The 27,862-nt window shown below is 53.9% G+C and overlaps 2 protein-coding genes and 1 long non-coding RNA gene across 52 annotated transcripts; 1 reads left to right on the top strand and 2 right to left on the bottom strand.

Moving 5' to 3' along the window:
* The first annotated feature begins 23 nt into the window (after window positions 1-23).
* On the top strand, window positions 24-10,305 carry Tle6 (transducin-like enhancer of split 6). Of its 11 annotated transcripts, none has more exons than NM_001346695.1 (14): window positions 309-411; window positions 1,094-1,174; window positions 2,071-2,132; window positions 2,553-2,598; window positions 4,954-5,364; window positions 5,654-5,729; window positions 5,834-5,886; window positions 5,964-6,001; window positions 6,624-6,882; window positions 6,967-7,214; window positions 8,355-8,496; window positions 9,170-9,323; window positions 9,873-9,949; window positions 10,070-10,305. In NM_001346695.1, the coding sequence occupies exons 2-14, from the start codon at window positions 1,130-1,132 to the stop codon at window positions 10,172-10,174; spliced, it is 1,716 nt and encodes a 571-aa protein (NP_001333624.1). In that variant the 5' UTR covers window positions 309-411; window positions 1,094-1,129; the 3' UTR covers window positions 10,175-10,305. The 11 variants fall into 11 exon arrangements, with proteins under 11 accessions (XP_006513146.1, XP_006513148.1, XP_006513144.1 ...); NM_053254.2 differs by having other exon boundaries at window positions 5,804-5,886; window positions 10,070-10,304; XM_006513083.3 differs by lacking the exon at window positions 309-411 and adding an exon at window positions 24-230 and having other exon boundaries at window positions 5,804-5,886; window positions 6,624-7,214.
* Gm32024 lies at window positions 1,839-6,644 on the bottom strand. Of its 3 annotated transcripts, none has more exons than XR_003949021.1 (3): window positions 5,851-6,644; window positions 4,877-5,304; window positions 1,839-3,198 (listed from the first exon to the last, which is right to left on the bottom strand). It is a non-coding gene; the product is annotated as a predicted gene, 32024 (long non-coding RNA). The 3 variants fall into 3 exon arrangements; XR_003949022.1 differs by having other exon boundaries at window positions 1,839-2,198; XR_871880.3 differs by lacking the exon at window positions 1,839-3,198 and having other exon boundaries at window positions 3,907-5,004; window positions 5,199-5,304.
* Window positions 8,628-26,470, bottom strand: Tle2 (transducin-like enhancer of split 2). Of its 38 annotated transcripts, none has more exons than NM_019725.2 (21): window positions 25,518-25,922; window positions 25,307-25,404; window positions 24,910-24,973; window positions 24,567-24,680; window positions 23,518-23,580; window positions 20,878-20,952; window positions 20,542-20,725; window positions 20,295-20,314; window positions 19,454-19,564; window positions 18,752-18,796; window positions 18,323-18,472; window positions 16,468-16,606; window positions 14,836-14,996; window positions 14,281-14,354; window positions 13,868-14,117; window positions 13,409-13,656; window positions 13,188-13,335; window positions 12,250-12,400; window positions 11,713-11,789; window positions 10,857-10,984; window positions 10,364-10,652 (listed from the first exon to the last, which is right to left on the bottom strand). In NM_019725.2, exons 1-20 carry the CDS (start codon window positions 25,539-25,541, stop codon window positions 10,877-10,879), a joined length of 2,304 nt encoding a protein of 767 aa, NP_062699.1. In that variant the 5' UTR covers window positions 25,542-25,922; the 3' UTR covers window positions 10,364-10,652; window positions 10,857-10,876. The 38 variants fall into 38 exon arrangements, 35 of the variants coding, with proteins under 35 accessions (XP_017169412.1, NP_062699.1, XP_011241731.1 ...); XM_011243429.2 differs by lacking the exon at window positions 10,857-10,984 and adding an exon at window positions 26,261-26,470 and having other exon boundaries at window positions 10,506-10,856; window positions 25,518-25,631; XM_011243434.2 differs by lacking the exon at window positions 10,857-10,984 and adding an exon at window positions 26,261-26,470 and having other exon boundaries at window positions 10,506-10,856; window positions 24,567-24,611; window positions 25,518-25,631.
* Window positions 26,471-27,862: the final 1,392 nt, after the last annotated feature.

The raw sequence follows: 27,862 nt of genomic DNA, 5'->3' as shown, positions 1-27,862 counted from the left end.
AACACTCTGAAATTCTCCCAGCTCCCGAATCGCCACACCTGGAACGCGAGGGTTAAGCCGAAGCAGGAACTCCGTGATTGACAGCACGGCCACAAACTGAGCAATGAGCATTCTGGCTCGCAGCCCACGTGGGCTCGCCGCCTTCTGATTGGTCAGGGCCTGCAGGGGCGGTTCGCTGAGTCCGGGGCCCACGTGCACCGTGGCCTGGGCCCTGATACACGCTTCCCTCGGTGGGTGCAGGGGGCGTGGTGTGTGGGTGTGGCCTAGTAGGGCGTGGCCTAGGCTGGAGGGGCGGGGTGAGAGGGGTCAAATGGCCCGGGGCCCAGCAGGAGGGGCTTCCTCCTGGCCTGACCCTGGCTGACCTCAGAGGCTTCCTCTGGGATCCCTGGGGCCTCCCTAACCTCAGAGGTGGTGCGTGAGGGCAGCCCGCTTCCTGCGGGCGGGTCGGGAGAAGAGGGAGCCCGAGGGAGGGGTGTGGACCCTCACAAAACCGACTTCAGCGGGGAGTTTACCTAGGTTGAGTGATTTGGGAGTGAACCAAGTGTCGTTTCTCTTGTCTCCTTTATTCTTTTTTGAAAAATGTTTTAAGTGTGTGCCTGAGCGTATATATTTGCACCACATGCAGGCTTAACTAGTACGCCTGGAAAACTTTTTTTGTTTTGGTTTGTTTTGGTTTTTTGGCTTATTGGTTCCTGGCTGTCCTGGAACTCACTTTGTAGACCAGGCTGGCCTCGAACTCAGAAATCTGCCTGCTTCTGCCTCCTAAATGCTGGGATTAAAGGCGTGTGCCCGGCCTGCCTGGCAAACGGTCCACGACTAGCCACATTTCTGGCTGATCCCGCTAGGGAGTTGGAGGTGCCTGGTTCTCTATTCTTGGTATCTGAAGAGATACTAATGAGGCCCTTAGCTGGGGGTGTGTGTCTGAAACCTTAGTAGTAGTAGTAAAGCCGGGTCTTGGGGAAAGGGAGCGCAGAAGACATGGGGATGGGGAAGGGGCTTCCTCCCCAGCTGGGTCCAGATGATGAAGAGGCTACGGGGATGGGGGTGGGAGTCGGCTTTTCTGCCTTCTAAAAACCTATACCTGTTCTTATAGGACTTAATCAGATTTGTGACCTCAAGAATCTTCTAGATGACTTCCCACAGACAGAGCAGTGACACCTTTGGTGGAATTTTGGTGAGAGAGAAATGGTGGTGAGGGGCACAGTTAGCTTCCTCTCTTCCTACTGTGTTTGGGGTTTTGGAGACTAGTTCTCTCTGCCCCCCCCACCCCCACCCCGCACCGGGAGCTCATGCAATCCTGCCTACCTAGCTAAGATGAAAGGCCTGCACCCCAGCCTGAGCCCCTCAGTGCCTGCACCTGTGACCCCTGACAGCGCAGGTGAAAACCCCCATAGACCAGACCGGGCCCACATTTTCCCAATGTCAATCAAGTGGTGATTATTAACACTAGGTGTTCACCTGGTGTGGTCAGGGCTGAGCCTCTCCTAGCAAGTGGCTCTTTAGTTCCATGTGTTAACACTATATTGGGATTAAAGATCGTTGCCCAGCTTTAATCCACACTTGGGAGGCTGAGGCAGGTGGATCTTTTAGTTCAAGGACAGCCAGCTCTAGGTAATTCCAGAACAATCGGCTACATAGACCCTTTGGGGGAGGAGTTATATCTCCTCCCTCCTCCTTTCCCCTTCTTTTCCTTCCTTGTTTCTCTAAAAGTTAAGGTAATATCAGAAGTCTGTGTACTAAATTGACTGTAGGGCAGTGGTTCTCAACCTGTGGGTCGTGACCCTTTGGTGGTTCCATACCCTGAATGTCAGCTTTTTGCATTCATAACGCTAGTAATGTTACGGTTATAGGAACAAAAGTAATGTTTTGGTTGGAGGTCACCACAACATGAGGAACTGTACTAAAGGGTCGCAGCATTAGGAAGATTGGGAACCACTGTTCCAGAGCCTAGAAGATTCTACCATGCTCTGCCACACCTAAAGAGATCCAGGGCTGGAAGCTAGACATGACTCCACACCTGGGACTTCAGGGAGATGCAGGCTTTATAGTTTTGACCTTTGACCTTTCCAGCCTTCCACCTTATCCAGTCGGTATTTGTCCATCGTGAACCAGCTTCCGGAGGAGTTCAGCAGGTGAGGGTTTCTCTCAGGGCCCCACATCTGCAGGACGGATCCTTGTCCCCAAAGAACCAGCTGTGCCTGGACAGTGGGAAGTCAGCCTAGTTTCCAGTGAAATGTTGTTTGGGTTTGTTTTTAAGCCCGGGTGTTGTTTTTTGTAGTGGTGCAGGCTGAGACAGGAGGATGGCAAGTTCTAAGCCACCAAACCTGTCTTCAAACGATTGCTGGCTGGGAGAATGCTCAAGGGCAAAAAAACAAAAACAAAACAAAAACTGCCTGCCTGCCTAGCACGGGCAAAGGCCAGGGTCAGTCTTGAGAGTTTGGATGGCGTCTTCCCCTTCATTTATAGATTAGGGGGCTCATCCTCTTGGGGTTCCACCCTAGAAATGCAGGGGCTTTTTCTAGAAGAATGTGCAATTTCTTTCCCCCACTCAGCGTCGTCTCTGAAATGATGGTTCACCTAGAGAACATCTTCAGCCTGGTGAGTCCACCCTGGTGGCAGCCGAGGTGGGGGTGGGGGGAGGATGCTGGGGTGGGGGTGGGGCAAAGGCATGACCTGTACAAAAGTCCCTGGGGCAGGAGGGAGCCTGGCTGGTTGGGGGTGGGGGTGAAGCAGCAAGAAAATGCTCTGTATGTCACCTAGGGAGAGGGAGGCAGGCAGGGCCCTGAGGACTGCAAGAAAATTAAGCTTGGCTTTTCATTAAGAACAATATAGTAAGTAGTATTTAAAAGCTAAGATAGACAGAGCAAAGTGGCACACACTGTCATCCTGGCACTGGGGAGATGAAGGATTGTTCTTGGCTATAGTGAGTTCAAAGCCAGGCCAGGCTATGTTGGGACTCTTGTCTCCAAAATAGTCTCAAAGAGGTGAAGACCTTTGCTCAGGGTCACTCCTTGTTGAGACCTACCTCTCACCTGCTGTGTGATTTCAGGTGTCCACTATAAACCAGTCCTTCCTAGAACATCACACACACAGGTGAACTGGGGACTGGACACGTCCCCTGGTAGGACAGAGGCAGGCAGGGAATGGGAGCCATGTCAGCCTCTGGCAGGACATGGTTTGATTCCAGGGAAGTAGGAGCTGCAGAGTGATGGGGACAGAGTCAGGGAGGGAGTTGATTTAGGGTCCACACATCTTGCTGTAGAGCATCCTTCCTGCCTGGCTTCCAGGTGCCCTGAAGGTCCTGTGCATGACTAGAGGACAGGCCTGTAGAGGGGCACCGGGCTCTCCCCGCACCCCCACCCCCACCCCCTGCCCAAGCCAAGACACGTGTGTCCCCAGCAGCCTTTCCCCTGCCACCTGGCCCCTTTCTCAAGGGCACTGGCAGGAAGGAGGCGATGCCCAAGGCCAGATGTCACTGGCAGGGAGCCAGAGCCAAGACTGCAGCTTAGCGGGGGTGAGGGGGGTGGGGGGGGTGGGGGTGGGGGTGTCCAGCGGGGAGTGGGCAGCAGAGGAACAGGAAGCCACCAGAACACAGTTGTTCATTCAACTGCCACCATCAGCCAGTGGAGACTGGGGACTGAAGGAAGCTGTGGGCACATTTGAGGGGCCCAGGGTGGGAGCCAAGAGCTCCAGGCAGGGGCTGGAGTGTGAACTACAGCTGAGGGTGGACCGGAAGGTGCACTGAGTAGGTCAGCAGGGAGAGAAGGGATGGTTTTGTCTGGGAGAGGAACAGCTCCTCTGCAAAGCCCTGAGGCAGGGATGGGCCTGGAGTGGGAGGAGCAGTGAGTGGGAAGGCGGAAGGCAGAGAAGGGGACTCGGACTTGGAGGCTGCGGAGTTCTAAGTGTTGACCCTGTGAGCAGTGGGAGCCCTAGAAGGCTGTGGTTGACCAAGGGGGGTGGAGGGGGGTGGGGATGATCAGGTCTCAAGTGCAGCAGCAGCGAGGGTGAAGTGGGAGGGAATGATTGACCAGTGTGTGGGGCGGCCACTGCCTGAAGTGTATGTGTGTGGGGGTGGCTGTAGCCTATGATATCCTGGGCAGTTTCTCCGCAGCTCCAGGCTTCCCAAGCTCCCAGGCTTTTAACTGCCCCTGAGCCTCACTTTCCAGTCCCTGCTGTGCCAGTGTCCTCCCCCCCCCCCCCATTTTATACCCCCAAATCCCCCAGAGCAACAGCTCTCTCCCCCATTCCCACTGAGCTCCAGGCTCACTAGAATGCCAGTAAATTGCACAATAATGAGTCGGGAAAAATTGGGAGGGCTCCCCTGGGCTTTGTGCAGCCCCAGGCTGGCGCTGCCCTGCAATCCATCATCTCCCAGGGAGGCAGATCCTGGGCCTTCCAGCTCCATCCCAGGTGCTCCCCTCTCCATCCTGGGTGCTCTCCAAAAGCTCCCAGGGGAGGAGCAGGGCTAAATTAAAAACAGTGTCTGGCGGTGGCGGCGGCGGCGGCGGCGGCGGCTGCTGCTGCTGCTGCTGCTGCTGCTGCTGCTGCTGCTGTTTGAGTCTCTGGGCCTCAGTTTTCCAATGTGAAAAATAACACTAAATCCTTTGTAGGCCTTGCTGGGGTGAGGGGCAGGGCTTTGTGCATCAAGGGCTGCATCTAAGCCCTTGATGATGGTGATTACTGGTTTTCTTTTCTTTTCTTTTCTTTTTTTTTTTTTTGAAGTTTTTTGAGATAGGATCTCAAAGTCGGTCTATAGCCAAAGATGACCCTGAACTCCTGATCCTCCTGCCTCAGCTTTTGAAGGGAAGGGTGAACAAGTGTGCACCACCATGCCTGGATGTGTAGGGTGTGGTTTATCCTGGCGGGAAGAGCTTACCTAGTGCCAAGCTTTGGCACAGGCTCCCCTTCCCCACATCTGTGCCCTCAGCAAGGCTCCATCCTAACTTGTTCTAGGCAGAAAACTTCTTCCAGGCGATAGAGCGCTTCAGTAGAACCCCAGACCTCCTGGAGAGGAACAAGATGAGTATTGGTGTTGGGGCTGAAGGGGACAGTTGGCCATGTCATGTGTCTCATGAGGCCCCAATGGGCTCTGCCCAGACCACAGAGAACTCAGCTAAGGAAGAAGACAAACAGGTCCCAGAGTCTGCAGCCCTCCAGCACCCCAAGTTCAAAAGCACCCCGGGGCCTCAGCTGCCCACCAGACGTCGGTTCCTCTCAGAGAGTGATGAGCTCCAGGACCCACAGCCGGTCTGGGACGCGGAGCCCCAGTTCTGTCAAGGCTTCCTGATCCAGGGACTCTGGGAACTTTTCATGGACAGCCGCCAAAAGAACCAACAGGAACACGGGGGTGAGGATTCCTCACAGGTGAGGGGGAACTCCCAGGCACAAGCCTTTCTCTCCCTCTTCTTCCCTCTCTCCTCCCCCCACCTTGCCTGTTGTCATGGCAACAGAGAAGCTGCTGGAATTGGTGAGTACCCTTGACTGGAACCCCAAAGGATTTTACCCCATAGTGTCCCCTCAGTACCCTCCTTCCTCATCCCTGCACTCTGACCCCTCAGGAACATCCCCACTGCAGCCAGGAACCCCCAGGCATCTGCTGGGTGTCCCCCCCTGGGGTGACGTGTCCCCCATCTGACCCAATTCTGTCTCCCAGGAAAGCAAAGATTCAGGCCTGTGTGACTTTAAACCAGAACCTCAGCCCAGGCACAGAAACAGCCTGAGTGACTCTGGTGAGAGGGGTGGGGCCTCGGAGGGCAGGGCCATAGTTCCTGGGTCACCCCTGAATCCTGTCTCCTCCACACAGCCGACCCCTTCCTGATCAAGTCTCCCTCAGCTCTTCTAGATTATTACCAAGAAGACGTCAGTCGGCCCCAACCTGAGACGCAGGTGAGTGGGAGACCTGGATGCAGATATGGAGGGGAGGTCACAAGCCAGCAGCGTCAGCTTCTTTCTTTGTACCACAGGAATCTTCTGGAAGAGCTGATAAATTTCTGAAGCCCTTGTGAGTGTTGGCCTCTGCAGGGAGAAAGCGGGGTTACCTCACCCTTGTCTCCCCCACCCCGCCTCCCTGTCTCTGTCCCTTTTCCATGTCCTTAACTGGTGGTGGAAGATGGAGGGGCTTGTGAGAGGGCTCAGCAGGTAAAGGTGCCTGCTCCCAAGCCTAGGCCTGGGTTTGATCCCTGGGACCTACACAGTTGAAAGTGAAAAATGACTCCCGCAGGTTGTACTGCCTCCTCTCTACCCTCCACCCCCCCACACCCCATTAATGAGTAAATATAAGAACAACTTGTAAAGGGTTAAAGAAGGAACGTCTCACTTAAATCTCAACCTAGATTCTCAGTCTTGTAGTTGGAGAACGATGTCTTGGAGAAGGGGCTGTAATAATTAGGTCTATAAGGGTGCACAGGAGCTCAGTCGACTTGAGCAAAGCGTTTTAGAGTAGGGACGCATGTGTGGCTGTGGCAAGAACTGAAGAATGTGACTGGAGCCTGGCTCCTAGCGCTCATGAGGTAGAGGCAGGAGCATTAGGAATTCAAGGTCAGCCTTTGCTCCATACAGAGTTCAAGGCCAACCTGGACTAAGACCCTGTCTTGAAAACTTCACTCTGTGTCCCATATCCCTAGGTCCTGGGGCTCTGAAGTCTTAGAGAGCAGCTGTAATCAGCCTAGCACAGCACTCTGGCAATTAGAGAGGTTCACTGTCCCCCAAGCACTGCAGAAGGTGCGTGTGCTGAAGCACCAGGAACTGCTATTGGTGGTAGCTGTGAGCTCCTTCACGCGGCACGTCTTCACCTGCAGCCAGAGCGGCATCAAGGTGTGGAACCTCGTGAACCAGGTGGCCGAGGACAGAGACCCAGAAAGCCACTTGAAATGCAGCGTCCAGGTGACGGGGCAGGGACGGGGTTGGGGATGGGAGGTGCTGGAAGAGCCACGACTGACCCTCACTCGCCGGGACGATCCTCTGCAGGACAACAAGGTGTACCTGCGCACCTGCCTGCTGTCCTCCAACAGCAGGACCCTGTTCGCGGGTGGATACAACTTACCTGGCGTGATCGTGTGGGACCTGGCAGCCCCATCCCTGTATGAGAAGTGCCAGCTGCCCTGCGAGGGCCTGTCCTGCCAGGCACTGGCCAACACAAAGGAAAACATGGCCCTTGCCGGCTTCACAGATGGCACGGTCAGGATATGGGACCTACGGACTCAGGAAATAGTCAGGTGCAGACACAGGGACAGGAGCACTGTGAGCTGCGGACTACGAGTTCTGAGCTCTTACCCAAACCCCACTCCCCCAGAGTGGAGCCACACCCTAGTCCCCTCACTAGGGGATTCTGGGTGGGACTCTACCCTATCCCTGACCACGCCCACAGCCTGCTTGTTTACCTTTAGGTTAGGGTAAGTGTCTCATGTAGCCCAGGTTGTCCTCAAGCACAGAGGAGGAGAACCTTAAACTCTCCTTATCTTCCTGCCTTCACCTTCCAAGTGCTGTGTGTGCCTGGCTTATTCGTAAATCTTGTTTTTCGTGGGCTTTGTTTTGTTTTGTTTTTCGAGACAGGGTTTCTCTCTGTGCAGCCCTGGCTGTCCTGAAACTCACTCTGTAGACCAGGCTGGCCTGGATCCACCTGCCTCTGCCTCCCAAGTGCTGGGATTAAAGGCGTGTGCCACCACTGCCCAGCTCATTGTAATTCTTGTAGGACAAGGGAGAACAGAGGCTCAGGACAACCTGCAGGAGCCTGTTCTTCCACTAAGTGGGTTCTTGGAACTCGGCTCTCCTCTACCCACTGAGTGACCTGGGAGCCATCTGGTCAACACTTTTACTTTTATTCATTTTATCTGGCATAGGGTCTCACTCTGTAGACCAGGCTAGCCTTGGAACTCAGTGATCCACCTGCCTCTGCCTCCAGAGTGCTGGGATGACAGGCTTGTGCTGCCAAGCCCTGCTCAGATTTTATCTTAAGGTCGGATCAGGTGACGTTTTCAGGGATGATGCTGAACTTGCTCTGAAGCCTAGGATGGCTCTAACTCGCAATCATCCTCTCTTAATCCCGAGTAGCTGGGATGACAATTGTGAGTCACCACAGCCAGCTTTGGGTCTTCTCCATCACCCTCATTGTTGAGGCAGGGTCTCTATGTACCCTAGCCTGGCCTGGAACTCATGGCAATCCTCCTGCCTCAACTTCCTCAGTACTGGATTTATAGGTATTGGAACATTACCTTTTAGAGGCAGGGACTAGGATGATGTCACTGTTGCCTTCTTGCCAAAGGTGTTAAGAGTACCTCAGGTTGGGTTAGTCCCACGGCTTTGAGGGAATCTTAGGGACTGTCGAGCCTAGGCTTACCCCTTTGCTTTCTGGCCAGGAACCTCAAAGGCCCTACCAATTCGGCCAGGAACCTTGTGGTCAAAGATGACAACATCTGGACAGGGGGTCTGGACGCCTGCCTGCGATGCTGGGACCTGCGGATGGCCAAGGTGTCACTGGAGCATCTGTTCCAGTCCCAGGTGCACAGGAAGGGTGGCTGCACAGGCGTGGGCCTTTGGGTACAATGACAAGGTGCACTCAGTGTCAGGAGAGGGAACAGCCCAGGTCAGCTCAAGGAATTTTTGAGAAGTCACAGGGGTCTTTAAAATACCTTTTGTCATACTGGACAATGGTGGAGAAGGCTGTCGTCCCAGTACTCAAGCTGAGGCAAGAGGATGAAAAAGTGAGTCCATCTTGGGCTACATAGTGGAGAAGGAGCTGGATCTAGGGGGTAGAATGTTTTCCTGTCACTCAGCACTAGGGAGCTGGGGGAAGGAGGGTCAGAAGTTTAAGGTGGTCATCAGCTACACAGGAACCTGAAGGATAGCCTGGGCTACATAAAAGCCGGTCTCAAAGACTATCGTTGCAAATATTTTATGCTGGAGTTCAAGGCCAGCCTGGGCTATGTGGCAAGTCACTACAGCCTAGGCTATGGAGCAAGACCATGTCCCAATAAAACCAACCAGGGAGACAGACTTGTCACTGCCATAGTTAACCCTGTGAAGTTCATACACCTCACAGAAGGAAGGTGTGGAGACACAGTCGGGCCACAGCCAGTCAGTGAGTCATTGGGTGGGCGGGCGTTCGGGCGGGGACCTTGCAGCCTGGCCGCCCAGCAGGGGTCTGATTGCTACCTCTGCCTGGCTCACCCAGATCATGAGCCTGGCTCACAGTCCGACCGAAGACTGGCTGCTGCTGGGCCTGGCCAATGGCCAGCACTGCCTGTTCAACAGCAGGAAGAGGGACCAGGTGCTCACTGTGGACACCAAGGACAACACCATCTTAGGCCTCAAGTTCTCCCCAAATGGTAAGGAGTCCACTGAGCCTGGGCATGGTGGCACACGCCTTTAATTCCAGCACTGGGGAGGCAGAGGCAGGTGGATCTGAGTTCAGGACCAGCCCTGGTGTACAGAGTTCCAGGACAGCCAGGACTCCACAAAGAAACCCTGTCTGGGAAACCAGTCCACTGAGGATGGGTGCACACTGTGGCCACTGGCCTCTCAGAGGACCCTGCTATTTACTCAGTGCCCAGTCAGGGCTTGGGTATTGTCCACACTCCAACATCTTTTATTAACATAATCATAATCAGGAGTTCAGAGTCATCTCTGGCTACTTGGGGAGCTTAAGGCTATCCTGAGCTATAAAAGGCTTCAGACGGCAAAACATAACAAAAGACAAAACAGTAAAACTTTTTGCTGTTCTGCCTTGTTCTTTGAGGCAAGGTCTCATGTAGCCTAGACTCATTCTCATCTCAAACTCTCTCAGTCCTCCTGCCTCAGCCTCCTGGGTGCTGCTGGATGTTAGTGAATGGGTGGGGTCTGCTGTAACCTCCCTGTCTTCCTTCCCCTCCTCCTAGGCAAGTGGTGGGCGAGCGTCGGTATGGGCAACTTCATCACGGTCCACAGCATGCCCACCGGAGCAAAACTGTTCCAGGTACTTATGTGCAGGGGGCACTGGGGGCTCTGTCAGCGGGACCCTCAGCATCATCCCCACAGGGGTCATTTCTGAAGCTCTGGGTGGAGAGGAACTGAGCTCACTCAGCTGCTGTCTCAGGTCCCCGAGGTTGGCCCTGTCAGATGCTTCGACATGACTGAGAACGGCAGGCTCATCATCACAGGATCCAGGGACTGTGCCTCGGTGTACCACATCAAGTACTGACAACTTCAACTCCCCTCCCCTAACTGCACAGTGGTGGATGGCAATGGGTGTGATGGGTCTGCAGTGCTTCTAGAGGCTTCCATGGGGTGTGCAGATCCCGAGTTGCGTGTAATAAAACAATTGAAATGGCAGAGATTTGTCCTTTACCCAGGTTTTGGAAGAACTTTGTAGCTCTGAGCCCTCCAACTTCTGAGTGTTTGCCTTTAATCCCAGCACTCAGGAGACAGAGGCAGGCGGATTTCTGAGTTCCAGACCAGCCTGGTTTACATAGTTTCAGGACAGCCAGTGCTACACTAAGAAACTAGCCCCACCCAGTTTTTGTTTTAAAGAGAGCCAGGAAGATGGTTCAGTTGGTAAAGCCCACACCAGGCAGGATAAGGAGTGAGTGTAAATCCCTGATCCAGCTCTGTAGGTAGAGACAGGAGGATTCCTGGGGCATGTTGACCTGTCTGTGAGGCTCATTAGTGAGATCCACACTCTGAAAATTGGGGCAAAGAGAAATGAAGGCTGATACCCAGTCGGGTCCCTCACCTGTACGCTTCACACACACACAGAAAGAAAGCAAGTTGATAAATGTGTTATATTTCCCCAGTGCCCCAGCCCCACCCAGCCAGGAGGGAGCAAGCCAGGTATGAGCAGAGGGGCCCGTGTCCCGAGTGGCCAGCCATCCAGGGCAGGTGACCTGAAAAGGCAGCAGATGGCTCAGTACACCACCTCATACACAGTGGCCTTCTTGTCCCCTGAGCCTGTCACGATGTACTTATTATTCCTGGAGATGTCGCAGCTCAGTACAGAAGATGATTCTTTGGACTGGGACAGAGAAAGGGGAGGTGAGGGGTGGCCACATGGTCACCACCACCAAGTTTACAGACCAGAAGCATGGGGCTTGGAGGACAACAAAGGCTGGTAGATGTGACTGTTGCCAGGGCCTTGTAGCTGGGGACTGAGCTAGCCTGACTGGTGACTTAAGAGATGGTACCTAACTCATCACAGCTCGACTTCAGATGGCTTCACAGCAAAGTACCTCCCTCCTCTTCCCTCATTCTCTCTCAAACCAACCATACTTCTGCCCCATCCTTCCAAGTGCTAAGATTACAGATCTGTGTCACCGTGTCCTGGAGGGACAGGGGTATCCCTGACATGTGAAGGGTTGATAATGGTACTGCTCTGGATTGGAGACTCCTGGGGTCTTTGATGGTTAGGAAGGACAGGAAATGTGAAAGACCACTATAGCACATCCATTGAAGGTTCAAGAGACTTATTAGAAATTGCCACCTAGGGCTAGTGAGATGGCTCAGCGGTTAAAATCACTGACTGCTTTTCCAGAGGTCCTGAGTTCAAATTCCAGCAACCACATGGTGGCTTACAATCTGTAATGAGATCTGATTCCCTCTTCTGGTGTGTCTGAAGACAGCTACAGTGTACTTATAATAAATCCACTGTGGTACACAGAGGGACCCAAAGTGTGGGACTCTGTAACAGGAAGTGTCTAGGACAGGAAATGTCGAGCTGGCCTCCATTTGGGGGAGACCAGGTACCTGAAAAATGCTGGCCCCATAGGGTGTCCTCCAGGCATTGAGCAGGTTGTCCTTGCCTGTGCTCACAAACCAGCGTCCTGAGATGGGAAGGGGAGGGGGCAGAGGGGAGGATGGGAGTGACCACCAGGGTAGGAAACCTTAGAAATTCACTCCTTCCTGAAGCCGCCTACTATGCAGTATCAAAAAGCTGAGAGCTGCCAGGCAACATGGAGTGTCCTTGATAGCTGTCTTTTTTTTTTTTTGAGACAGTTTTTCTGTGTGGACCTGGCTGTCCTGAACTGGCTCTACAGGCCAGGCTAGCCTTGAACTCAGATCTACCTGTCTCTGCCTCCCGAGTACTGGAATTAAAGGCATGCAAGTCACCTCGCCTGGTCCATCTTTTTTTTTTTAAATGTGTCTGTGCATTTATCTAAACTGGCTTTGACCTGAATAAGCAGCTGGGTGGGCAGGCCTGGGTAATTCGTTATCTAATTTAAGGCTTCACCCCCATCCATCCACCCTCCCTCTGCTGTGCCAAGGGGTCTCCCAGGCTTGTACCACAGGAAGCGAACTTGAGTGACAGCACGCAGCTCTCATGGAGGCGGAGCTGGTACTTCTCAGGCTTGCGCACATGCAGGACCTCCACGTGGCTGCTCTCCATCCCCACAGCCAACCAGTCCTGATTGGGACAGTGGCCCAATGAGAAAATCTAGGTCAAGAGAGAGAGTGCTGAGACCCTGGGGTCACACATGATGCTGGAAGAAGGCCCAGGGGTGCCCCAAATGGGGACAAGAAGGTGGCCAGTGACAGGTGTCACACCTTAGCATTCATCAGAGGAACACAGCACCTTGAGATTCTGGGCAGAGGGAGCTGGCTCTACAGGTGGCTCAAGGTCCAGGGCTGAGCCTTGACTGTGTCCTGCTTCTGACTGATGGGGAGTCAGGATCAGGGGTAGAAGCTGCAGTCACTCTTAGTCTAGCAGTGGTTTTTTATTTGTATTTGTATTTGGGGGTGGGTTGAGACTGTCTCACTATGCAGCTCTGACCACCCTGGGACTCACAGAGATCCACCTGCTCTGCCTCCCATTGCTGGAATTAAAGACATGTCCTGGGCTGAAGAAAGGTCCTGAATTCAATTCCCAGCAACCACATGGTGGCTCACAACCATCTATAATGGGATCCGATGCCCTCTTCTGGTGTGTCTGAAGACAGCTACAGTGTACTCATATAAGTAAAATAAGTAAATCTTATTTTTAAAGGCGTATGTAAGGCAGTCCGTCTCCCACTGACTATTCTGACCCTCCAGCTCTCGGCATGCCCAGGGTTATAGGCAGGTTTTTTATGTCTGTCTGGCTTTTTATGTGGATTCTAGAGATTTGAACTCCTGCCATCAAGGCAAATACTTTACCCACCAAGCTGTCTCCTCAGTCCCCGTGTCCTATCCGGTTTCAGGCCGGGTAGGGACACCCTCGGGGAGGCCGAGGATTGTGAGCGCACCTGGGAACTGAAGTCATGCTGCTGAAGCTGGCGGCCCTCGCGCAGGTCCCAGCAGCGCACAGTGTTGTCCAGGCCCCCAGTCCACAGCCGGGTCCCGTAGTCTGATATGTCGATGCAGCTGGCCCCGTCCGTGTGGCCCTGGAACTGTCTACAGGGCGAGAGCAGACGTCCAAGACTGCAGTCACCTGTGCACTCACCACCCCCGGGGCCGCCCCACACACCTGACCATGGCCTGGTTCTGCAGGTCCCAGACCACGATGTTACCGTCGCTGCAGCAGGAGAAGCAGACCTTGGCGTCCGGACTGACGGCCAGAGCATAGCAGGCCGGGGCAGACGAAGTCAGCTCTGCTTTGATCCGTGGTGTGGGTGCTGCCAGGTCCCAAATGGACAGGGTACTGGCCTCGCCACCTACAATCAGGCTCTGCCCGTCGGGCAGCAGCTTGCAGGAGCGGATGTAGTTGTCTCGGTTCTACCACGGCGAGAAGCAGGGCCAGGCAGGGTTGGTACTCCCCCAGGTCTCCACAGATCCATGCGTTACTGTAGGCCCCGCCCTGACCCTAAAGACCTGGCTTAGCCCCTACAAACCCCACCCAGCCTTGTAAACCCCGCCCTAACCCTAAAGACCCTGCCCAACGCCCCCACCCCAAACCCTTACCCAGCCGCACAGGCCCCACCCTCACCAGGCAATCCAGCTGTGCCACAGGGGTCTTGCTACCCGGCTGGCCCACGTCCCACACCTTCACGCATCCTTTGCCGCCTGTGTACACGTGCTGTGTGGAGCTGCTGATGGTGACGGCACACACCACCTCACCGTGGGCCAGCGTGTGTAGCTGCCTTGCGTGGCGAGGGATGCCTGTGCCTACCAGAGCATCAGACGGGAAGGGCACAGGCTGCATCTGGCCATCCGCAGACACGTGGAAGGAGTAAGCCCTGTGGAGGCCGCAGAGACAGGTGGGTGGGTGGCTAACCCCAGCACAGGTACCCACACTGCCAGTGACAGGCACTCAAGGTGTAACCCAGGGGACATTCCCAGGAAGAAGGGACCCAGGCCTCCAACACACCCTGGAGATGGCCCAGCCCATGTGCTACTCACGGCTTAGCCACAGGGATGCCAGGCAAGGAGACAGACGAGCCTCGGAGATGGGGGTGCGATTCAAATGCCATCTGCTGGAGAACAGAGAGTCCCAGGGCAGGGGGGCCAGCACCTCTTCACCCAGGCCCCAGCCCACACCCCTCTGTCCCTCGGCCCCTCCCCAAGCAAGCAGAAATGCTTGCAAAATTGCTATTTGGATTTTTTTTAAGTAACCTCCTGGGCCAGGCTTTTTAACCCAGCTTTATTCCTTTTGTTTTGCCCACATGGCAAGTGCTAACTTAATGTGTGGTTTAGGCTGGCCTAGAACTTCTGATTGTCCTGCGTTTGCCTCCTGAATGCTGGGGTGACAGGCTGGCACCACATGCCTGGTTTATATGGTGCTGGGTATGTACCTGGGGCTTTGTGCGTGCCAGGCGAGCGCCCTACCACTGAGTTCAGTCTCAGCCTCTCTCTTTACTTATTCTTTGGGTGAGTTGGTTTCTCCTCCTCCTTCCCCACCCCCCAGATCTCTGAACTCTGCTGACTATCCTGGTGCTCCATTCCCCAAGGACTCACCAGAGGTGAGCGTCCATACACGACAGAGCTGCTGACCTGGGGGGACAGGTGGAGGCCGACATAGGAGCCAGGCATGGAGAGGTCCCCATTGAGGGTGCTGTGGGAGCCCAGGCTGAAGGATGAGGTGAAAGGGCTGGACAAGGTCAGGGGACTCCTCAGGGCTGAGTGAAAAGGGACACACACTCAGATACCCAAACCACACTTTCCCTGCCTTCAGCTGATGAACAAAGTCTTTCAAAAACCCAGACCCAGTGAGAGGAAAAGCCAAGGCTCAGAGAGGCTGGGCGACTAGCCTGAGGTCACACAGCTAGTGAAGGCACACGTTTGTCTCACAATCATTAAACTGGGAAAGTCACATTGGTGTTCTGGGCTTCAGTGTCCTCACCTAAGCAGCAGCAACAAAGAAACTGAGCCCAGAGCCAGGCAGCACCCGGTCGGGGGTTATAAGCAGTTCCAGGTGGTAAATTTGGGGTGTGCTGTCAGTCAGCTTCTCTAGCCCTTTATCTTTTTTTCCTTTGGCATGGCCTTGGTAGGGACAGACTGACAAGGTTCCTGCTCCTGGGACAGGGCAAGCAGATGTGGTCTCCAAAAGCGTCGAAGGCTGCCAAGGCCAAAAGACTTGCGTGCATACTAACAGATAGATATTACATTCCTCCTTTAAGGAATGTCCTCCCTGTTAACAGGAGTGACTCCATGATAATCAGACATCTCTGAGTCCAGGAGCGGAAGGTGTAGCCAATATCTTAGCAAAATGGTAAACTCAGGAACCTTCAGGACAGTCTTTAAGGCTGTGGGAAAGAACTCTAAAAACCCAAGTTTGAAAATACATAATTTCTCAACTATGCAAAAATATAAGGATGCAATAAAAATTGTATAAGGAGCCTCATGAATCTAAAGGAACAGAGGTAGCTACACTAGGAGCCAGCTTGTCAGAATGATAAAAAAGCAAGCAGACTCCTGAGTTCAAAGTCAGCCTGGAATACAGACTCCAGGCCCAGATGTGGTAAAAATGGTAATTTCAGGTGTGTGTAGGGGGGGAGGGTTCCCCCCACTCCCCAGCTAGCTCAGCATCTATGCTTAACAGAGGCAGGCAGATCTCTAAATCCTTTTTGCAATGTTAAAAGGAAATGTGTGCTTGCTGTCTCCTAAAGATTAAGGGGCTGGGGTCACAGGGTTCATAGGATAATCAAGAGGAAGTAAACGACTGGGTTGACACGGAAAATAAAAGCCTGGGCTTATGACCTGCAGGAGATGAGCTAACCAGAGAAAGGTTTTAGAATACCAAGAGAAAAGTTCTTGGAGAACTGTCTCAAGCAGAAAAAGGGGGGGGGGGGCGCCTGACTGGAGATCTCCAAAGAAAGCAGGTCAGGAAGAAAGGACAGGACAGAGAACAACACAGGCCACCAGCTTGGACCCACTGTTTGACTTCATTTGTTTTCAGCGCTCCCAGACACCCCTTCTCTCAGAACCCCTCTCTAAGCCAAGGCTGGCTCTTACCACCTTTTTTTTTTTTTTCAGACATGGTTTCACTATGTAGCCCAGGGTGGCCTCTAACCCACCCAGGATTAAAGTCGTGTGCCAACTCTCATCATTTCTGTTTGGGGGAGCTATGCTGGGCAGGTGGGGACTCACCGATGCTGTCTGTGGGTGCTGCCGGCTGAGCCGCCAGCTGGCAGAGGTGACTGGCTGAGCTGGGCCCCGGGGTGGACGAGTCCTGGGGTGGAGAGGTACCACATGACCTGGAGGCAGGAGTGCCTGTGGGAAGATCGTTCTGTGGAGAAAGAAAGGCCACGAATCACCATAGCGGGCTGAAGTCATCAGAGGGGATCGAGGGCACATGTACTGTGGCCAGCCAATCTCTCAGACATTTGGTGGGCACACAGAGGAAAGCTGGGTGTGACTGGGTCAGGGGTATAACTACATCCTCAGGATTGTGGGTGTTAATTGGGTCCACAGTACAGGGTTCATGCATAGAGGTGGGGGCCCTTGGGGACAGCAATTGTGTTACCAATAGATAGCAGCAGCAACGTTAGAGGCTATTGGACTGGCAAAATGGCTCAGCAAGTAAAAGTGATTTTAGCCAAGAGTTACACTCTGTATTGAATCCCCAAAACCCACACAGTAGAAGGAGAGAACAGACTCCCCAGAGTTGACGCTAACCACCAAATGCATACTACAGCACTTGTGTAGATACACACACACACAAAGTTTTTAAAAAAAAAAAATTTTTTATTTGGTTTTTCAAGACAGTGTCTTTCTGTTTAGCTCTGTCTTTCTAACTCACTCTGTAGACCATGCTGTCCTCAGATTCAGAGATCCTCCTGTGTGCCGTGATTAAAGACACGCACCACCACCACCTGGCTTTAAAAAATGTTTTAATTTAGACATGGCCACATGTGGTGGTGCAACCTTTAATCCTAGTTCTCCAGAGGTGGGTGGATCTCTGAGTCCTGGGCCAATCTGGTCTATATAGCGAGACCCTGTCTCAAAAGGCAATTAACAAAAATCACAGCTCCCAGAGCAATGGGACTATTGGCCCAAGAGGGGTCCTCAGCCCTAGGTGAAACATGTCACCCACCTCTTTTTGGGAGCATGTTTCATGAGACAGGGCTCAGGTAGCCAAGGCTAGCCCTGGACTGACTTTACATTCCTGTTCTTCCACCTCCAACCTCTCAGTGTTGGGCTGACATGTGCCACCATGGGGAGCCGCCATGCCTTCTGGCCTGTGTCTGTCTCCCACACAGGGTGACGGTGACCCTCGTGGTCTGAGGGATGCCCTTGATGGCTTCCCCAGCTGGCTAGAGTGGCTTTGCATCCCCAAGGTCTCTCTGAGTGGGGAGGAGTTTAGATAAAGTGGGAGCCCACGGTGGCTGGCAGTTGTCATGGTAACCTGCAGGGGTAGGGAGGCTTAGAAACAAATCTCTGTCCCTGGGTAACTTGGAGGACAGAGGGTCTGGGCAAGATGCAGGGAGAGAGTTAGACTTCCGTGCATCTAGTGGACGCCTCTGCTGGATTCTAGGAGCACTTAACACTGGTACCAAGTCTTAGACCAGCGAGGAGCCGGTGCTGTGGTTGTGGGGGTCACCATTGCAGAAAGCGAGTAACCTGACTCAGTCCTATTTCTTTGCCCAGCTTGGTCAACTAGCTGCTTTAAAGTAGTTTCCTGAGGCTCAACAGAGACGTGTGGGAGGGGAAAAGAGAAGCCCAAAGAATCAAAAAAAAAAAAAGGTCCTTTGTGGTAAGGGAGGCAGGAGGGTTGGGATTCAGTGTCATCCTAGACTACGTAAAGAGTTGGAGGCTAAGAAATATTGTCTCCCAAACAAAACAAAACCAAAAACCAACAAGCAAAACCAAACCAAACAAAAGCAAGCAAACAAAATGAATAAGAAAATGCAGACTGCCCTGGCCCGGCCCGGCTGGCTTGCTCACTGAACTGTTTGCACCCTGGGACGAATAAAAGGGGCTTCAGGCACCCTGCCTTCCTTACCAGGGCTATGTCTTTGCTTCTGGGGAGTGGTGAGCCCAAACTGGAGGCCAAGGAGGCTGGACTGTCTGTGAGGTCCCTGCGGGCAGGAATGCAGAGGGGCGCCTTCCCACAAGGGGTGGTCACAGGGCTGGGGGGCTCTGACGGTTGGTCCTGAATTCAAGAAGGTGACATTGGGTTGGGGACCAGTGAAGCAGGAAAGACTCCCACAGCTGCCATGTGGCCCCCACCTCATGGAGACTGGGAGCCTCTGCGGTGGGGCGCAGCCTCTTCCTTCGTCCTGTGGGCCTCAGTTTCCCCACCTGTGCTGTAACAGGCATGCCAGAGTCCTCCAGACTGCCTGCCCCACATGTTCCCCAGTCTGAGTGGGCCAGAGACAGCCAGGATTTCTTCCCTCCATCCCCCTCCCTTGCCCAACCCCCACCGTCTCACCTCATCCACTACCAGGTTATAGTCACTCTTGTCTTCCTCACTGTCCTAGGAAAAGACAGAGAACACACAACCTCAGTCACACCCCTATCTCCACACCCATGCCCAGCCCTCTCTCTGGGGGGGGGCTCTGACCCACCCCAACCCCCACACAGCGCCCCCACTCCAGCCTCACTGCCTCTGCTCTATAGCCTTCTGTGGCTCCCACTGTCCTCTGGAGGAACGCCAGTTTCCAGCTTCATTCCCAGATGCCGGACCTGATTCCTGGCCCAAACAACAGGAGAGACCAGGCGGGCACGCGGCTGGCAGGGGCCAAGGGTGCCACGTGAACTGAACTCTGCAAACTTGCCACCTCCCATTTCCCTCCAAAGCGTACTTTCCCTTGTGCTCTGAGCATGGTGCCCAGGGTCTCTTGGAAGCTCTCTGCCCCTGAATCATGTCCCTACACCCTCCCTGGGGGACTCTATGCAGGCACTCAGCTCACAGTGGAAATATAATAGCAAAACAGCTGCATGGTCCCTAGGCTTCAACCCCTTAGCAGTGAAGGCTGGTAGGACAAAGTGTCTTTTGATTAGCAGGCACTCCACAGACTCTGGGAGGCTATAGAAGTGAGCACCATGGACACAGTTCCCATGGATCTGACCAGGACCAGTCCTGGTCCACCCCTGTCCACCCCAGCCCTCTGCTTCTCTCTCCCGAACTCACATAAGGCCCTGACAGATCCTTGTCTTCAGCTCTCTGCTGTTTCCCACTGCCGCCTCGGCTGCTGGGATGGTCCTCTTCCACCAGACTCTCAGGGGGAGACGGGGAAGAACTCTACAAGGAAGGATGTAAGGTGGGTTCCCAGACTACATTCTTGTCCGGCCAACACTGAATGGTCCTCATTGGGGGATCCTAGGTGTGTGGGGGGGCACATCCCTGACCATGCCCTCAGCCCCTCACTGGGGATTCTAGGATTCTAGGCAGGGCTCTACTTCAGCTTCACTGCTAAATTCTCTGCCTCTGTCAGCTAATAGAGTAGTGAACTATTGTACAGATGGGAAAACTGAGTTCTATGAAAATGCATTACAGTGAGACTTGTAACTCACCAAAAACTCAAAAACACTCAAAAACCTTGAGAGTGGGGGATGGGAGCTCTCAGCTGAGCAAGAAGTCTGCCTGCGTGAGGACCCAGGCAGGACTTGCTGAGGCACACCCGTATAGCAGAATTTAAGACACGGAGGCAGAAGGATTATCCTAAATTCAATGTAGTATGGGCTACAAAGCAAGACCATGCCTCAAATTAAATAAACCATAGCTGGCTCAGTGGTTCTAATGTCAGAATCCAAGAAGCAGGAGGATCTCTGTGAGTGAGACCCTGTCTCATAAAACAACAGTGCTCATATCTCATTCACCAGGCCCTGAGTTCTAGCCCTGGCATCCTGTACTTTGGATGTGGTGACGCTGGTGTCCTCGCAGAGCCCAGGTGGTGAAGGCTGGGGACATGCTGCACCCACAATCCCCTAGCCTACTTGAACACAAGCAGTTTCTCGCAGTGGGCACTCACCCTGCTGGCAGCTCTGTCCACTGCAGGAAGCCGAAAGGAAACAGATGATTAGGGGTTTGTAACCCTGCAAGGCTTCAGTGGGTGGAACGCTCCTTCCGGGTCAGAACCCGACCTCCCACATCCCAGGGAGATGCCTCTGCAGGAACAGCTAATGTGTTCCCAAGGACAAACAGCACGAACATTGAACCCCACAGCTGCAGCCCCTACTAGCTGTCACCGTCCCGCCAGCAATGGGTCGCCCACTCACCTCTGGACCCCTCGGCGTCCACACCCACACGGTCTTCCTTTACGGCAGCCACCAGCTGGGCCTGCGCAGCCAGTGCCCCAGATAGGGCCAGCAGCCCAGTGGCCCCGGCACCCACCAGGCCGGCTGGGCGCGGGGTGAGAGGCACGGGGGGTGCGTGGGACAGCGGCTGGAGCTGATTCTGCTGCTGAATGGGGAGAGGATGGCCTGGGGGAGGCGGGCAGCGAGTGGCGGGGACAGGGTGCACAGAGGGTGAATGCTAAGTGCAGGGAGGTTAGCACCCACTGCGTGCCTGGGCTGGGAGCAGGGCATCTCCTAAGACCAGCTGGGGCGACTTACCCCCAGGAGGCTGTTCAGTTCCCCCACGGTCACCTGCTTGGCTCGGTCCACAGCCTGGAGCACCTGCTGCTGATGCTAGGGCCAAAGGGGATGTGGGCACTAAGCCACAGGCTGTGCAGTCCAACTCTGTCTGTCTGTCTGTCTGTCTGTCTGTCTGTCTATGTGTATTTCTGCATGTGGAGGGTGGAGGCTGCTGCTGTCTTTCACCGTATTTTGAGGTGGCTCTCACAGCCCAGCTGGAATCTAGCCAGTAGCCCTAGGATCTCCTTCTGTCCCTGTCTCCCCTGCTGCAGTTACAGGCAAGGAACACCACCCCTCACTTTTCCCAGTTGCTGGGGATTTGAACTCAGGTCCTCATGCTTGTGGGACACCTTCCCCAGACCCTCTCTGACTGCTTAACTGACACTTCAGAGACCTGGCCTCTTCCACAGGCTCTGGGGCCACAGTTCCAGGTCATGCTTTGCAGGGCCTACTGGACCCCTAGGGATGCTGGGCAGTGTCCCAGCCTCAAATCACTTGCTAGGAGCTCCGCGTGACGCCACACTCTGTCCACATATACAGTGTGTCATGAATAAGCACCACATAGAAAATAAAATACCTGTATTCCAAGCATCCACACGCCAAGTGCCCAAGTACCCACATGCCAAGTACTCATACACTAAGCACCTACATGCCAAGTATTCATAAACCAAGCACCTACATGCCAAGTACCCACATATCAACTACCCACAGGCCAAATACTCATAAACCAAGTACCCACATGCCAAGTACTCATAAACCAAGCACCTAATGCCAAGTACCCACATATCAACTACCCACAGGCCAAATACTCATAAACCAAGTACCCACATGCCAAGTACACACATACCAAGCAGCTACTTGCCAAGTACCCACATACCAACTACCTACATGCCAAGTACACATAAACCAAGCACCCACATACCAACTACCCACAGGCCAAGTACCTACCTACTAAGGACCCACTTGCCAAGTATCCACATACTAAGCATCCACCTCAGAATGTGCAGCCTGGGGCTGGGCATGCAGGTCAGGAGAGGACCCACCCAGCATGCTTATCCCCAGCACAACAACATTAAATATGGATGGATTCAATAAACTTGAGCATACATGGCTGGTGGCCTCACTGAGATGATCTGTCACCCACCCTCAGGGGAAAGGCAGCAGGTCCCACAGAAAAGCTGAGGTTGCTGGCTGTGTGGGGTACCCAGTGTGCCCATCCTGGGGTGGGACCTGCCCATGTCTCTGGAGGAACACCTCCACACAGAAGTGGCAATGGCCAACACCAAGGTCCTATGGTCAGCAGGAGCAAGGCAGGCCACGGAGCTTTCTGATGTTTCACGAGCTAGTCACACTGGTGGGTCAGCCTCTGTCTGTACTGATGCTGTGTTTTCAAAATCACTGTCCTAAAAATGCCTAACAAAACTTGCTAATCGGAGCCATCTCAAGTACATGGATGAACATGAAGCTCATTCGCAGGGCCCTGTGGCTTTCCCCACCATCATCTCTGGAGCTTTCCAACTCCCTTAACTGAAGCTCTGTCCCTGCTCTCTCCCCAGCCCCACTCACCCACCATGGCACTTCCTGGCCCTGGATTTGATAACTTCAGAGTTCTTGGGAATGGAAATCTGCAGAGTGTCCTGTGTGTGCCCTGGCAAGAGTCACCAAGAGTCATCCTGTAAGATTAGTCCCATAATTGCTCACCTAACTCTCAGGACACCCTAACCAGTAGGTAAGCACAGAGAGGCATGTATCTTGCCTAAGGACACCAAGTCAGGACTTGTACCAGCAGATGTAAGCCATGGGTACAGGAGCACCCCTAGCTAGCTCCATCCAGAGCAGAGAGCCAGGGTTAGAGAAATGGCTGAGTCGGTAAAATGCTTGTCATGGGAACATAGGGACCTAAGTTCGATTCCCCAGAAACACTGAAAAAAGCCAGGCATGGAGTGTGTGTACGATTCTAGCACCGGTGAGGAGACAGGAAGACCCTGGGACTCACTGACTAGACAGCTTCCAGGCCAGTCAGAGTCCCTGCCTATTTAGAGGGGGTGGGATGGCAAGATATCTCAGTAGGTAAAGATATTGCAGCCAAGCCAACAACAACCTTAGTTCAATCTTTGCAAACCACATAGTGGGAGGAGAGGACCCATTCCTGCAAGTTGACTTCTGGCCTCCACATGTCTGCTATGGCCTATGCACCTCTTCCCAAAAAAAATAAATTATGGGTTGGCTCAGTGGCTAAGAGCTCTGGCTGCTCTCTCAAGGGACCAGGGTTCGATTCCTGGCACCCACATGATGGCTCACAACCCATCTGTAACTCCAATTTCAGAGGACACAGCGTCCTCCTCTGGTCTCTGAGGGTACTGCACACATATGGTGCACAGATATGTGGACAAAACACCCATACATATAAAATTAAATAAATGCATTAAAGTGTAATAAAAGCAATCAAAGGAGAATGGCACCGTGGGAAGCGCACACACCAAGGCTGACCTCTCTCTGTCCTCATGATATGCACACTCATGGACATATGAAGGGCAGAATGCCCTTGGTCCTCACCCTCAGCCAGTGTCTAACCAGGCCCAGGACACCCTCCCTGCCTCCAAGACTCTGCACACTCACCTCCTGAGTGAGGAACGGGACCATCTGGGCACAGATCGCACTGAGGCGTTTCACAATCTCAGCCTGGTAGAGAAGCAACAAGCTGGGTGGCACTGGAGGGGGACAGTCACCTCCACCATCCAGCCCCCAGCACTAGAGGGGACAGTCACCTCCACCATCCAGCCGCCAGCACTGGAAGGGACAGTCACTTCCACCATCCAGCCCCCAGCTGGACTGAGCATTCGTGGAGCTGCCTGGCTAGGGAGTCCTGCAAGTCTGTGACACCTCCCCACCGCCCTATGAAGCCCTCAGAGATGCAAACATAGATGGACCGATGATGCCCAAGGCAGCACTGTGGTCATTCCCCGAGGCCCTAGAAACCTGTGTGAAAGAGTGTGTGTTTGTCTGGCATGACCCAGCTCTCTGCAGGTCTTTGGGGGGCTGTTCTGTGGTTGCCTCTGGTCGCCTACAAGGCCTGTGTCCTCCACCAGGCAAGGACCAGTAAGGACCAGCTCTCTGCTGCCCACATCAGCACCAAGTCCCACAGAAACCAGGGGAAGCAAATGGCAGGTGAGGCTCACTCAGCATCTACCTGCACAGAAAGGAGCCTAGGGTAGGGCTCCAGCATGGAATCATGAGTGTTCGGGGGCAAAACCTATAAATCCACTCATCAACAGATCTCTGAACCCTCAGGACCCCCTAGAGCCACTGGCCACTTTGGGGACTCAGGGTTAATTACAGACCTCAAAGTCAATCTCCACATAGAGTGTATCTCAGAACCCTAACACCATAGGCTGGAGTCTCAGAAGCCCATGGGATCAACCATGCAACTCCAAATGCTATCTCAGAAGCTCAAGCCCTCAGAACCTTCAGGGCTATCTCAGAACCTCCAGTCCTTGGAACTGTCAGTTATCTCAGAACTTTCAGGGCTATCTCAGATCCTTGAACCCTCAGAACCTTCAGGGCTATCTCAAATCTCAGATCCACTCAGAACCTTTGGGATGACCACCTGAAATGTGGATGAACTTAGTTAGACCCTCCCCGCAGACACCCGTACCCCACATGGTCACCTGTTTATGCATCTCAATGTTGAGTCCGTAGGACATCTCGTAGTACTGCAAAGGAGACAGTCTTGGCCAGTGTGGATAGCTGGTGCCACCCTGGGGACACTGATGGGGTGCAGCCTCGAGGGGGTGGTACGAGTATCAGGGCAAGACACAAACACCCTGAGCCCCATGGAGACCCAGACAGGGAACCCACAAGATGGATCACGGATGGGCTCAGAGAGATAGGACAATCAGGTAGTCCCCCAAATTGGAGGGGGGGGGAGACCCACAGAACAGTGCCTGGTATCCCAGCCTGCCCTTTTTAGGGAGAACACGGAAGTGGGCAGAATGGGCAGGTACTCCTTACCATCACATAATGCCTTTGCATTTCTGTCTTCTCGCTGGCCAGCTTCTCACATTCTAGCTTGAGGCTGGGCAGGAAGAATAGACAAAAATGGGGGTTGACTTGCCACACCCCACATGGGTCAGTTTCCACAGTGACAGGCAGAAGCTGCTGGCTCCCCATTCCTTTAGAAACTGTTCCCAGTCCTCTCGAGCCCAGATCTACTCCTGGGACCAAAACATTCTCAGGGAAGGCTTTCCCTGAATCCATTCATCTCACACTCTTCTGGGCACCACCTCCACCAGAAAGCCCTCCAGTAGGCCCAATGAGCCCCGCCCCTTGCCCTAGAAACCACGCCCCTCCAAGAGTCCCCGCTCACCCCCATGGGGCTTCCCAGGGCCCAGAACTAGGGCTCCCTCACCTGTGGTACTGAGCTTGAAGAAACTGGAATTCCTCTTTGATCCGGTCACAGATTTCCAGTACTGAGAACTTGAAAGGCTGGCCAGACTGCAGCGGGGTCTGAGGGGGAGAGTGGGAAAGGACACTAGGGTGAGTTCCAGGGCAACAGCAGGCAGGAGTCCCCTCCCTGGTCCCCACCTCCTGCAGCCAGAGATGGGAGTCTCCGTACTCACCGGGTGCCTTCCCTGAGGGTACATCCTGCTGATGGATGGGTGAGAGAATGGACCCCCCCAGCTTCTTGGAGGCTTGAGGATGTGGCAAAGGGACGCTGAGGTGCAGAGGTGGCGCTGGGGAGAGAATTGGGTGCGGGGAGGAGCAGGCAGTAGAATTTGGGGTGCTAAGCTAGAGCTGGGGTGCAAGGAGACTGAGCCTGGAAAAGCTAGGAGAGAAGCCGGAGCTGGGGGAGGGATTTTTACGCAAAGAAAGAGCAGCCAGGGAGAGCCTGTCGGGGCAGGGGACCAGGACCCCGCGCTGCGCCCCCCCTCCAGCCAGCGCGTCCGGGGTTGTACAACCCAGGGGCAGCTGCAGTCAGCGCCGCAGGTCTGTGGCCGCCGCCCGGGGTCGGCGCTGGTGGCCTCAGTGGCTGCGGAGCCGCCTCCCTCCGCGGGGCTCGGCTGGGAGCCGCGGGCGGGACCCGCCTTAAGGTGGCACCGCCGCCCCCGCCTGCTCTGCTTCTTCGGTTCCAAGACCCGCTGGGGAAACTGAGGCTTGGGTTCGATCCTAGTGTTCCCGCCCCACCCCCACTCAAAAAAAAAAAAAAAACCGGGGGGAGAGAAATTAGGCAAAAAAAAAAAAAAAATCTCTGTGCGCGCGCCTCTGGAGCCGTGGGGGCTGCAAGTGGCTTCTCTGGGACAGCGACACTATGCCCTTATGAAGGATAAACATCCCCAAGATCGAAAGAGAGAGAGATACACACCTGTCCCAGGAAGAGCAGACCCAGGCTATGCTTGTCAACCAATGCTGCCCCACTCTGGAGAGATCCAGGACAGAGCCCAGGGCAGCTTGGTCAGGCTCAGAGCCCACTACAGACTTGCATGCTAGTGCCACCACCAGCCAACTGGGTGGCCTCCTCTATCCAGATTGGGCTCCTAAAGGACCAGACTCTTTAAACTTAGTGCATAGAACTCTTGTGTATCTTGAACCGGAACACTAGAAAATCTTCTGCAGGGGCTTCACCACTGACCCCGCCCCCAGACCTTCACTGGGAGATTCTAGGCAGCAGCTCTACCTCTGACCACACCCCCAGCCCTTCACCGAGGGATTCTAGGCAGAAGTCACCCATGACCACGCCCCCAGCCCCTCACTAGGGATTAGAGACTCCACTCTTGACCACGCCCCCAGCCCCCTTTTACTTTTGGAGGCAAGGCCTTGCTAAGTTGCCCCTGCAAAGCTTGAGCTTGGAATTCTCAGTCCCTGTAGTAGCTGGGACAACAGGCCTCTGTGTGCCATCAGGCCACCTCCTACATCCCATCAAGTTTAAGGGTGTCCCCCAGAGCTGAGAAGCCACCTGTCACCATGGAAACCCCCTTCCCCCCAGGAATCATCCTTTGTTTCCAACTCTGGCAGGACTAGACCTCAGAAGAGGAAGGAGGGGACCCACACCTTCAATCCCAGCACTTGAAATGCAGAGGCAGGCAGATCTCTCTGAGTTTCAGGACAGCTTGGTCTACTGTGGTGGTTTGACCATGCTTGGCCCAGGGAGTAGCACTATTTGGAGGTGTGGCCTTGTTGGAGTAGGTGTAGTCTTGTTGGAGGAAGTATGCCACTCTGGGAGTGGGCTTTGAAGCTCTGCCAAGTGCCTTAGTCAGACTTCTTCTAGGGGCCTTCAGAAGAAGACACAGAACTCTCTGCTCCTCCTGTACCATGCCTGCCTGGAGGCCTTCATGCACCTGTCTCGATGATTATGGACTGACCCTCTGACTCTGTAAGCCAGCCCCAATTGCCTTGGTCATGGTGTCTGTTTACAGCAGTAAAATCTTAACTAAGATATCTACAGAGCAAGTTTCAGGACAACCAGGTTCTACACAGAGAAACCTTGTCTCAGGGAGAGGGAGGGAAAAAAAAAAACCAAGGAAAGAAACCTGAGCTCTGGTCCATCATTAAATCAATCAATAAATGTATGCCTGGTGCTACTGTGAACTACTATGCACTGGGAAACAGTGGGCAACAATCATAGGGGAAAGACCTCACATCCACATTAACGTTTGGATCTCTGTGGGCAGCTAAGTCAGCTACAGAGGACAGGGGCCTTTATGAGACTTGCACGGGGCCAGCGCTCTACAGCAGGAGGATACTAGCTGAAAACCTAGGACTTCCAGGATAAAAGGACAGAATGGAGCTCTCTCTGATCAAACTCTGGGAGATGAGCCACAGAGCAGCCAAGATCACAGCTGGCTGGTCAGGAGCTGTATGAAAAGCAACAATTTAGACAAGCGATGACAGAGGAACAAACATGAGCCACTGCGATCATATGTGTGGGAGAGCGCTCAGTAAGGTTAACATTGTAGATGGAACTTTA

Source organism: Mus musculus, chromosome 10 (assembly GCF_000001635.26).
Source record: "Mus musculus strain C57BL/6J chromosome 10, GRCm38.p6 C57BL/6J".
Taxonomy (NCBI): domain Eukaryota; kingdom Metazoa; phylum Chordata; class Mammalia; order Rodentia; family Muridae; genus Mus; species Mus musculus.
Note: the sequence above shows the minus strand (reverse complement) of the source record. Positions and strands in the feature narration are given on the sequence as shown.

What these genes read in the sequence shown, in the direction of transcription:
- Tle6 (XM_006513083.3), top strand. Translation starts at nt 1,130, where the DNA reads ATGACTTCCCACAGACAGAGCAGTGACACCTTTGGTGGAATTTTG. An exon ending in GGGGTGAGGATTCCTCACAG is followed by an intron (nt 5,365 to 5,653) that starts GTGAGGGGGAAC and finishes TCTGTCTCCCAG; the next exon opens with GAAAGCAAAGATTCAGGCCT. An exon ending in CGGACTCAGGAAATAGTCAG is followed by an intron (nt 7,215 to 8,354) that starts GTGCAGACACAG and finishes CTTTCTGGCCAG; the next exon opens with GAACCTCAAAGGCCCTACCA.
- Tle2 (XM_011243429.2), bottom strand. Translation starts at nt 25,541, where the DNA reads ATGTACCCTCAGGGAAGGCACCCG. An exon ending in GAAGCAAAGACATAGCCCTG is followed by an intron (nt 16,607 to 18,322) that starts GTAAGGAAGGCA and finishes CTTTCTCCACAG; the next exon opens with AACGATCTTCCCACAGGCAC. An exon ending in TGTATGGACGCTCACCTCTG is followed by an intron (nt 14,355 to 14,835) that starts GTGAGTCCTTGG and finishes TCTGTTCTCCAG; the next exon opens with CAGATGGCATTTGAATCGCA.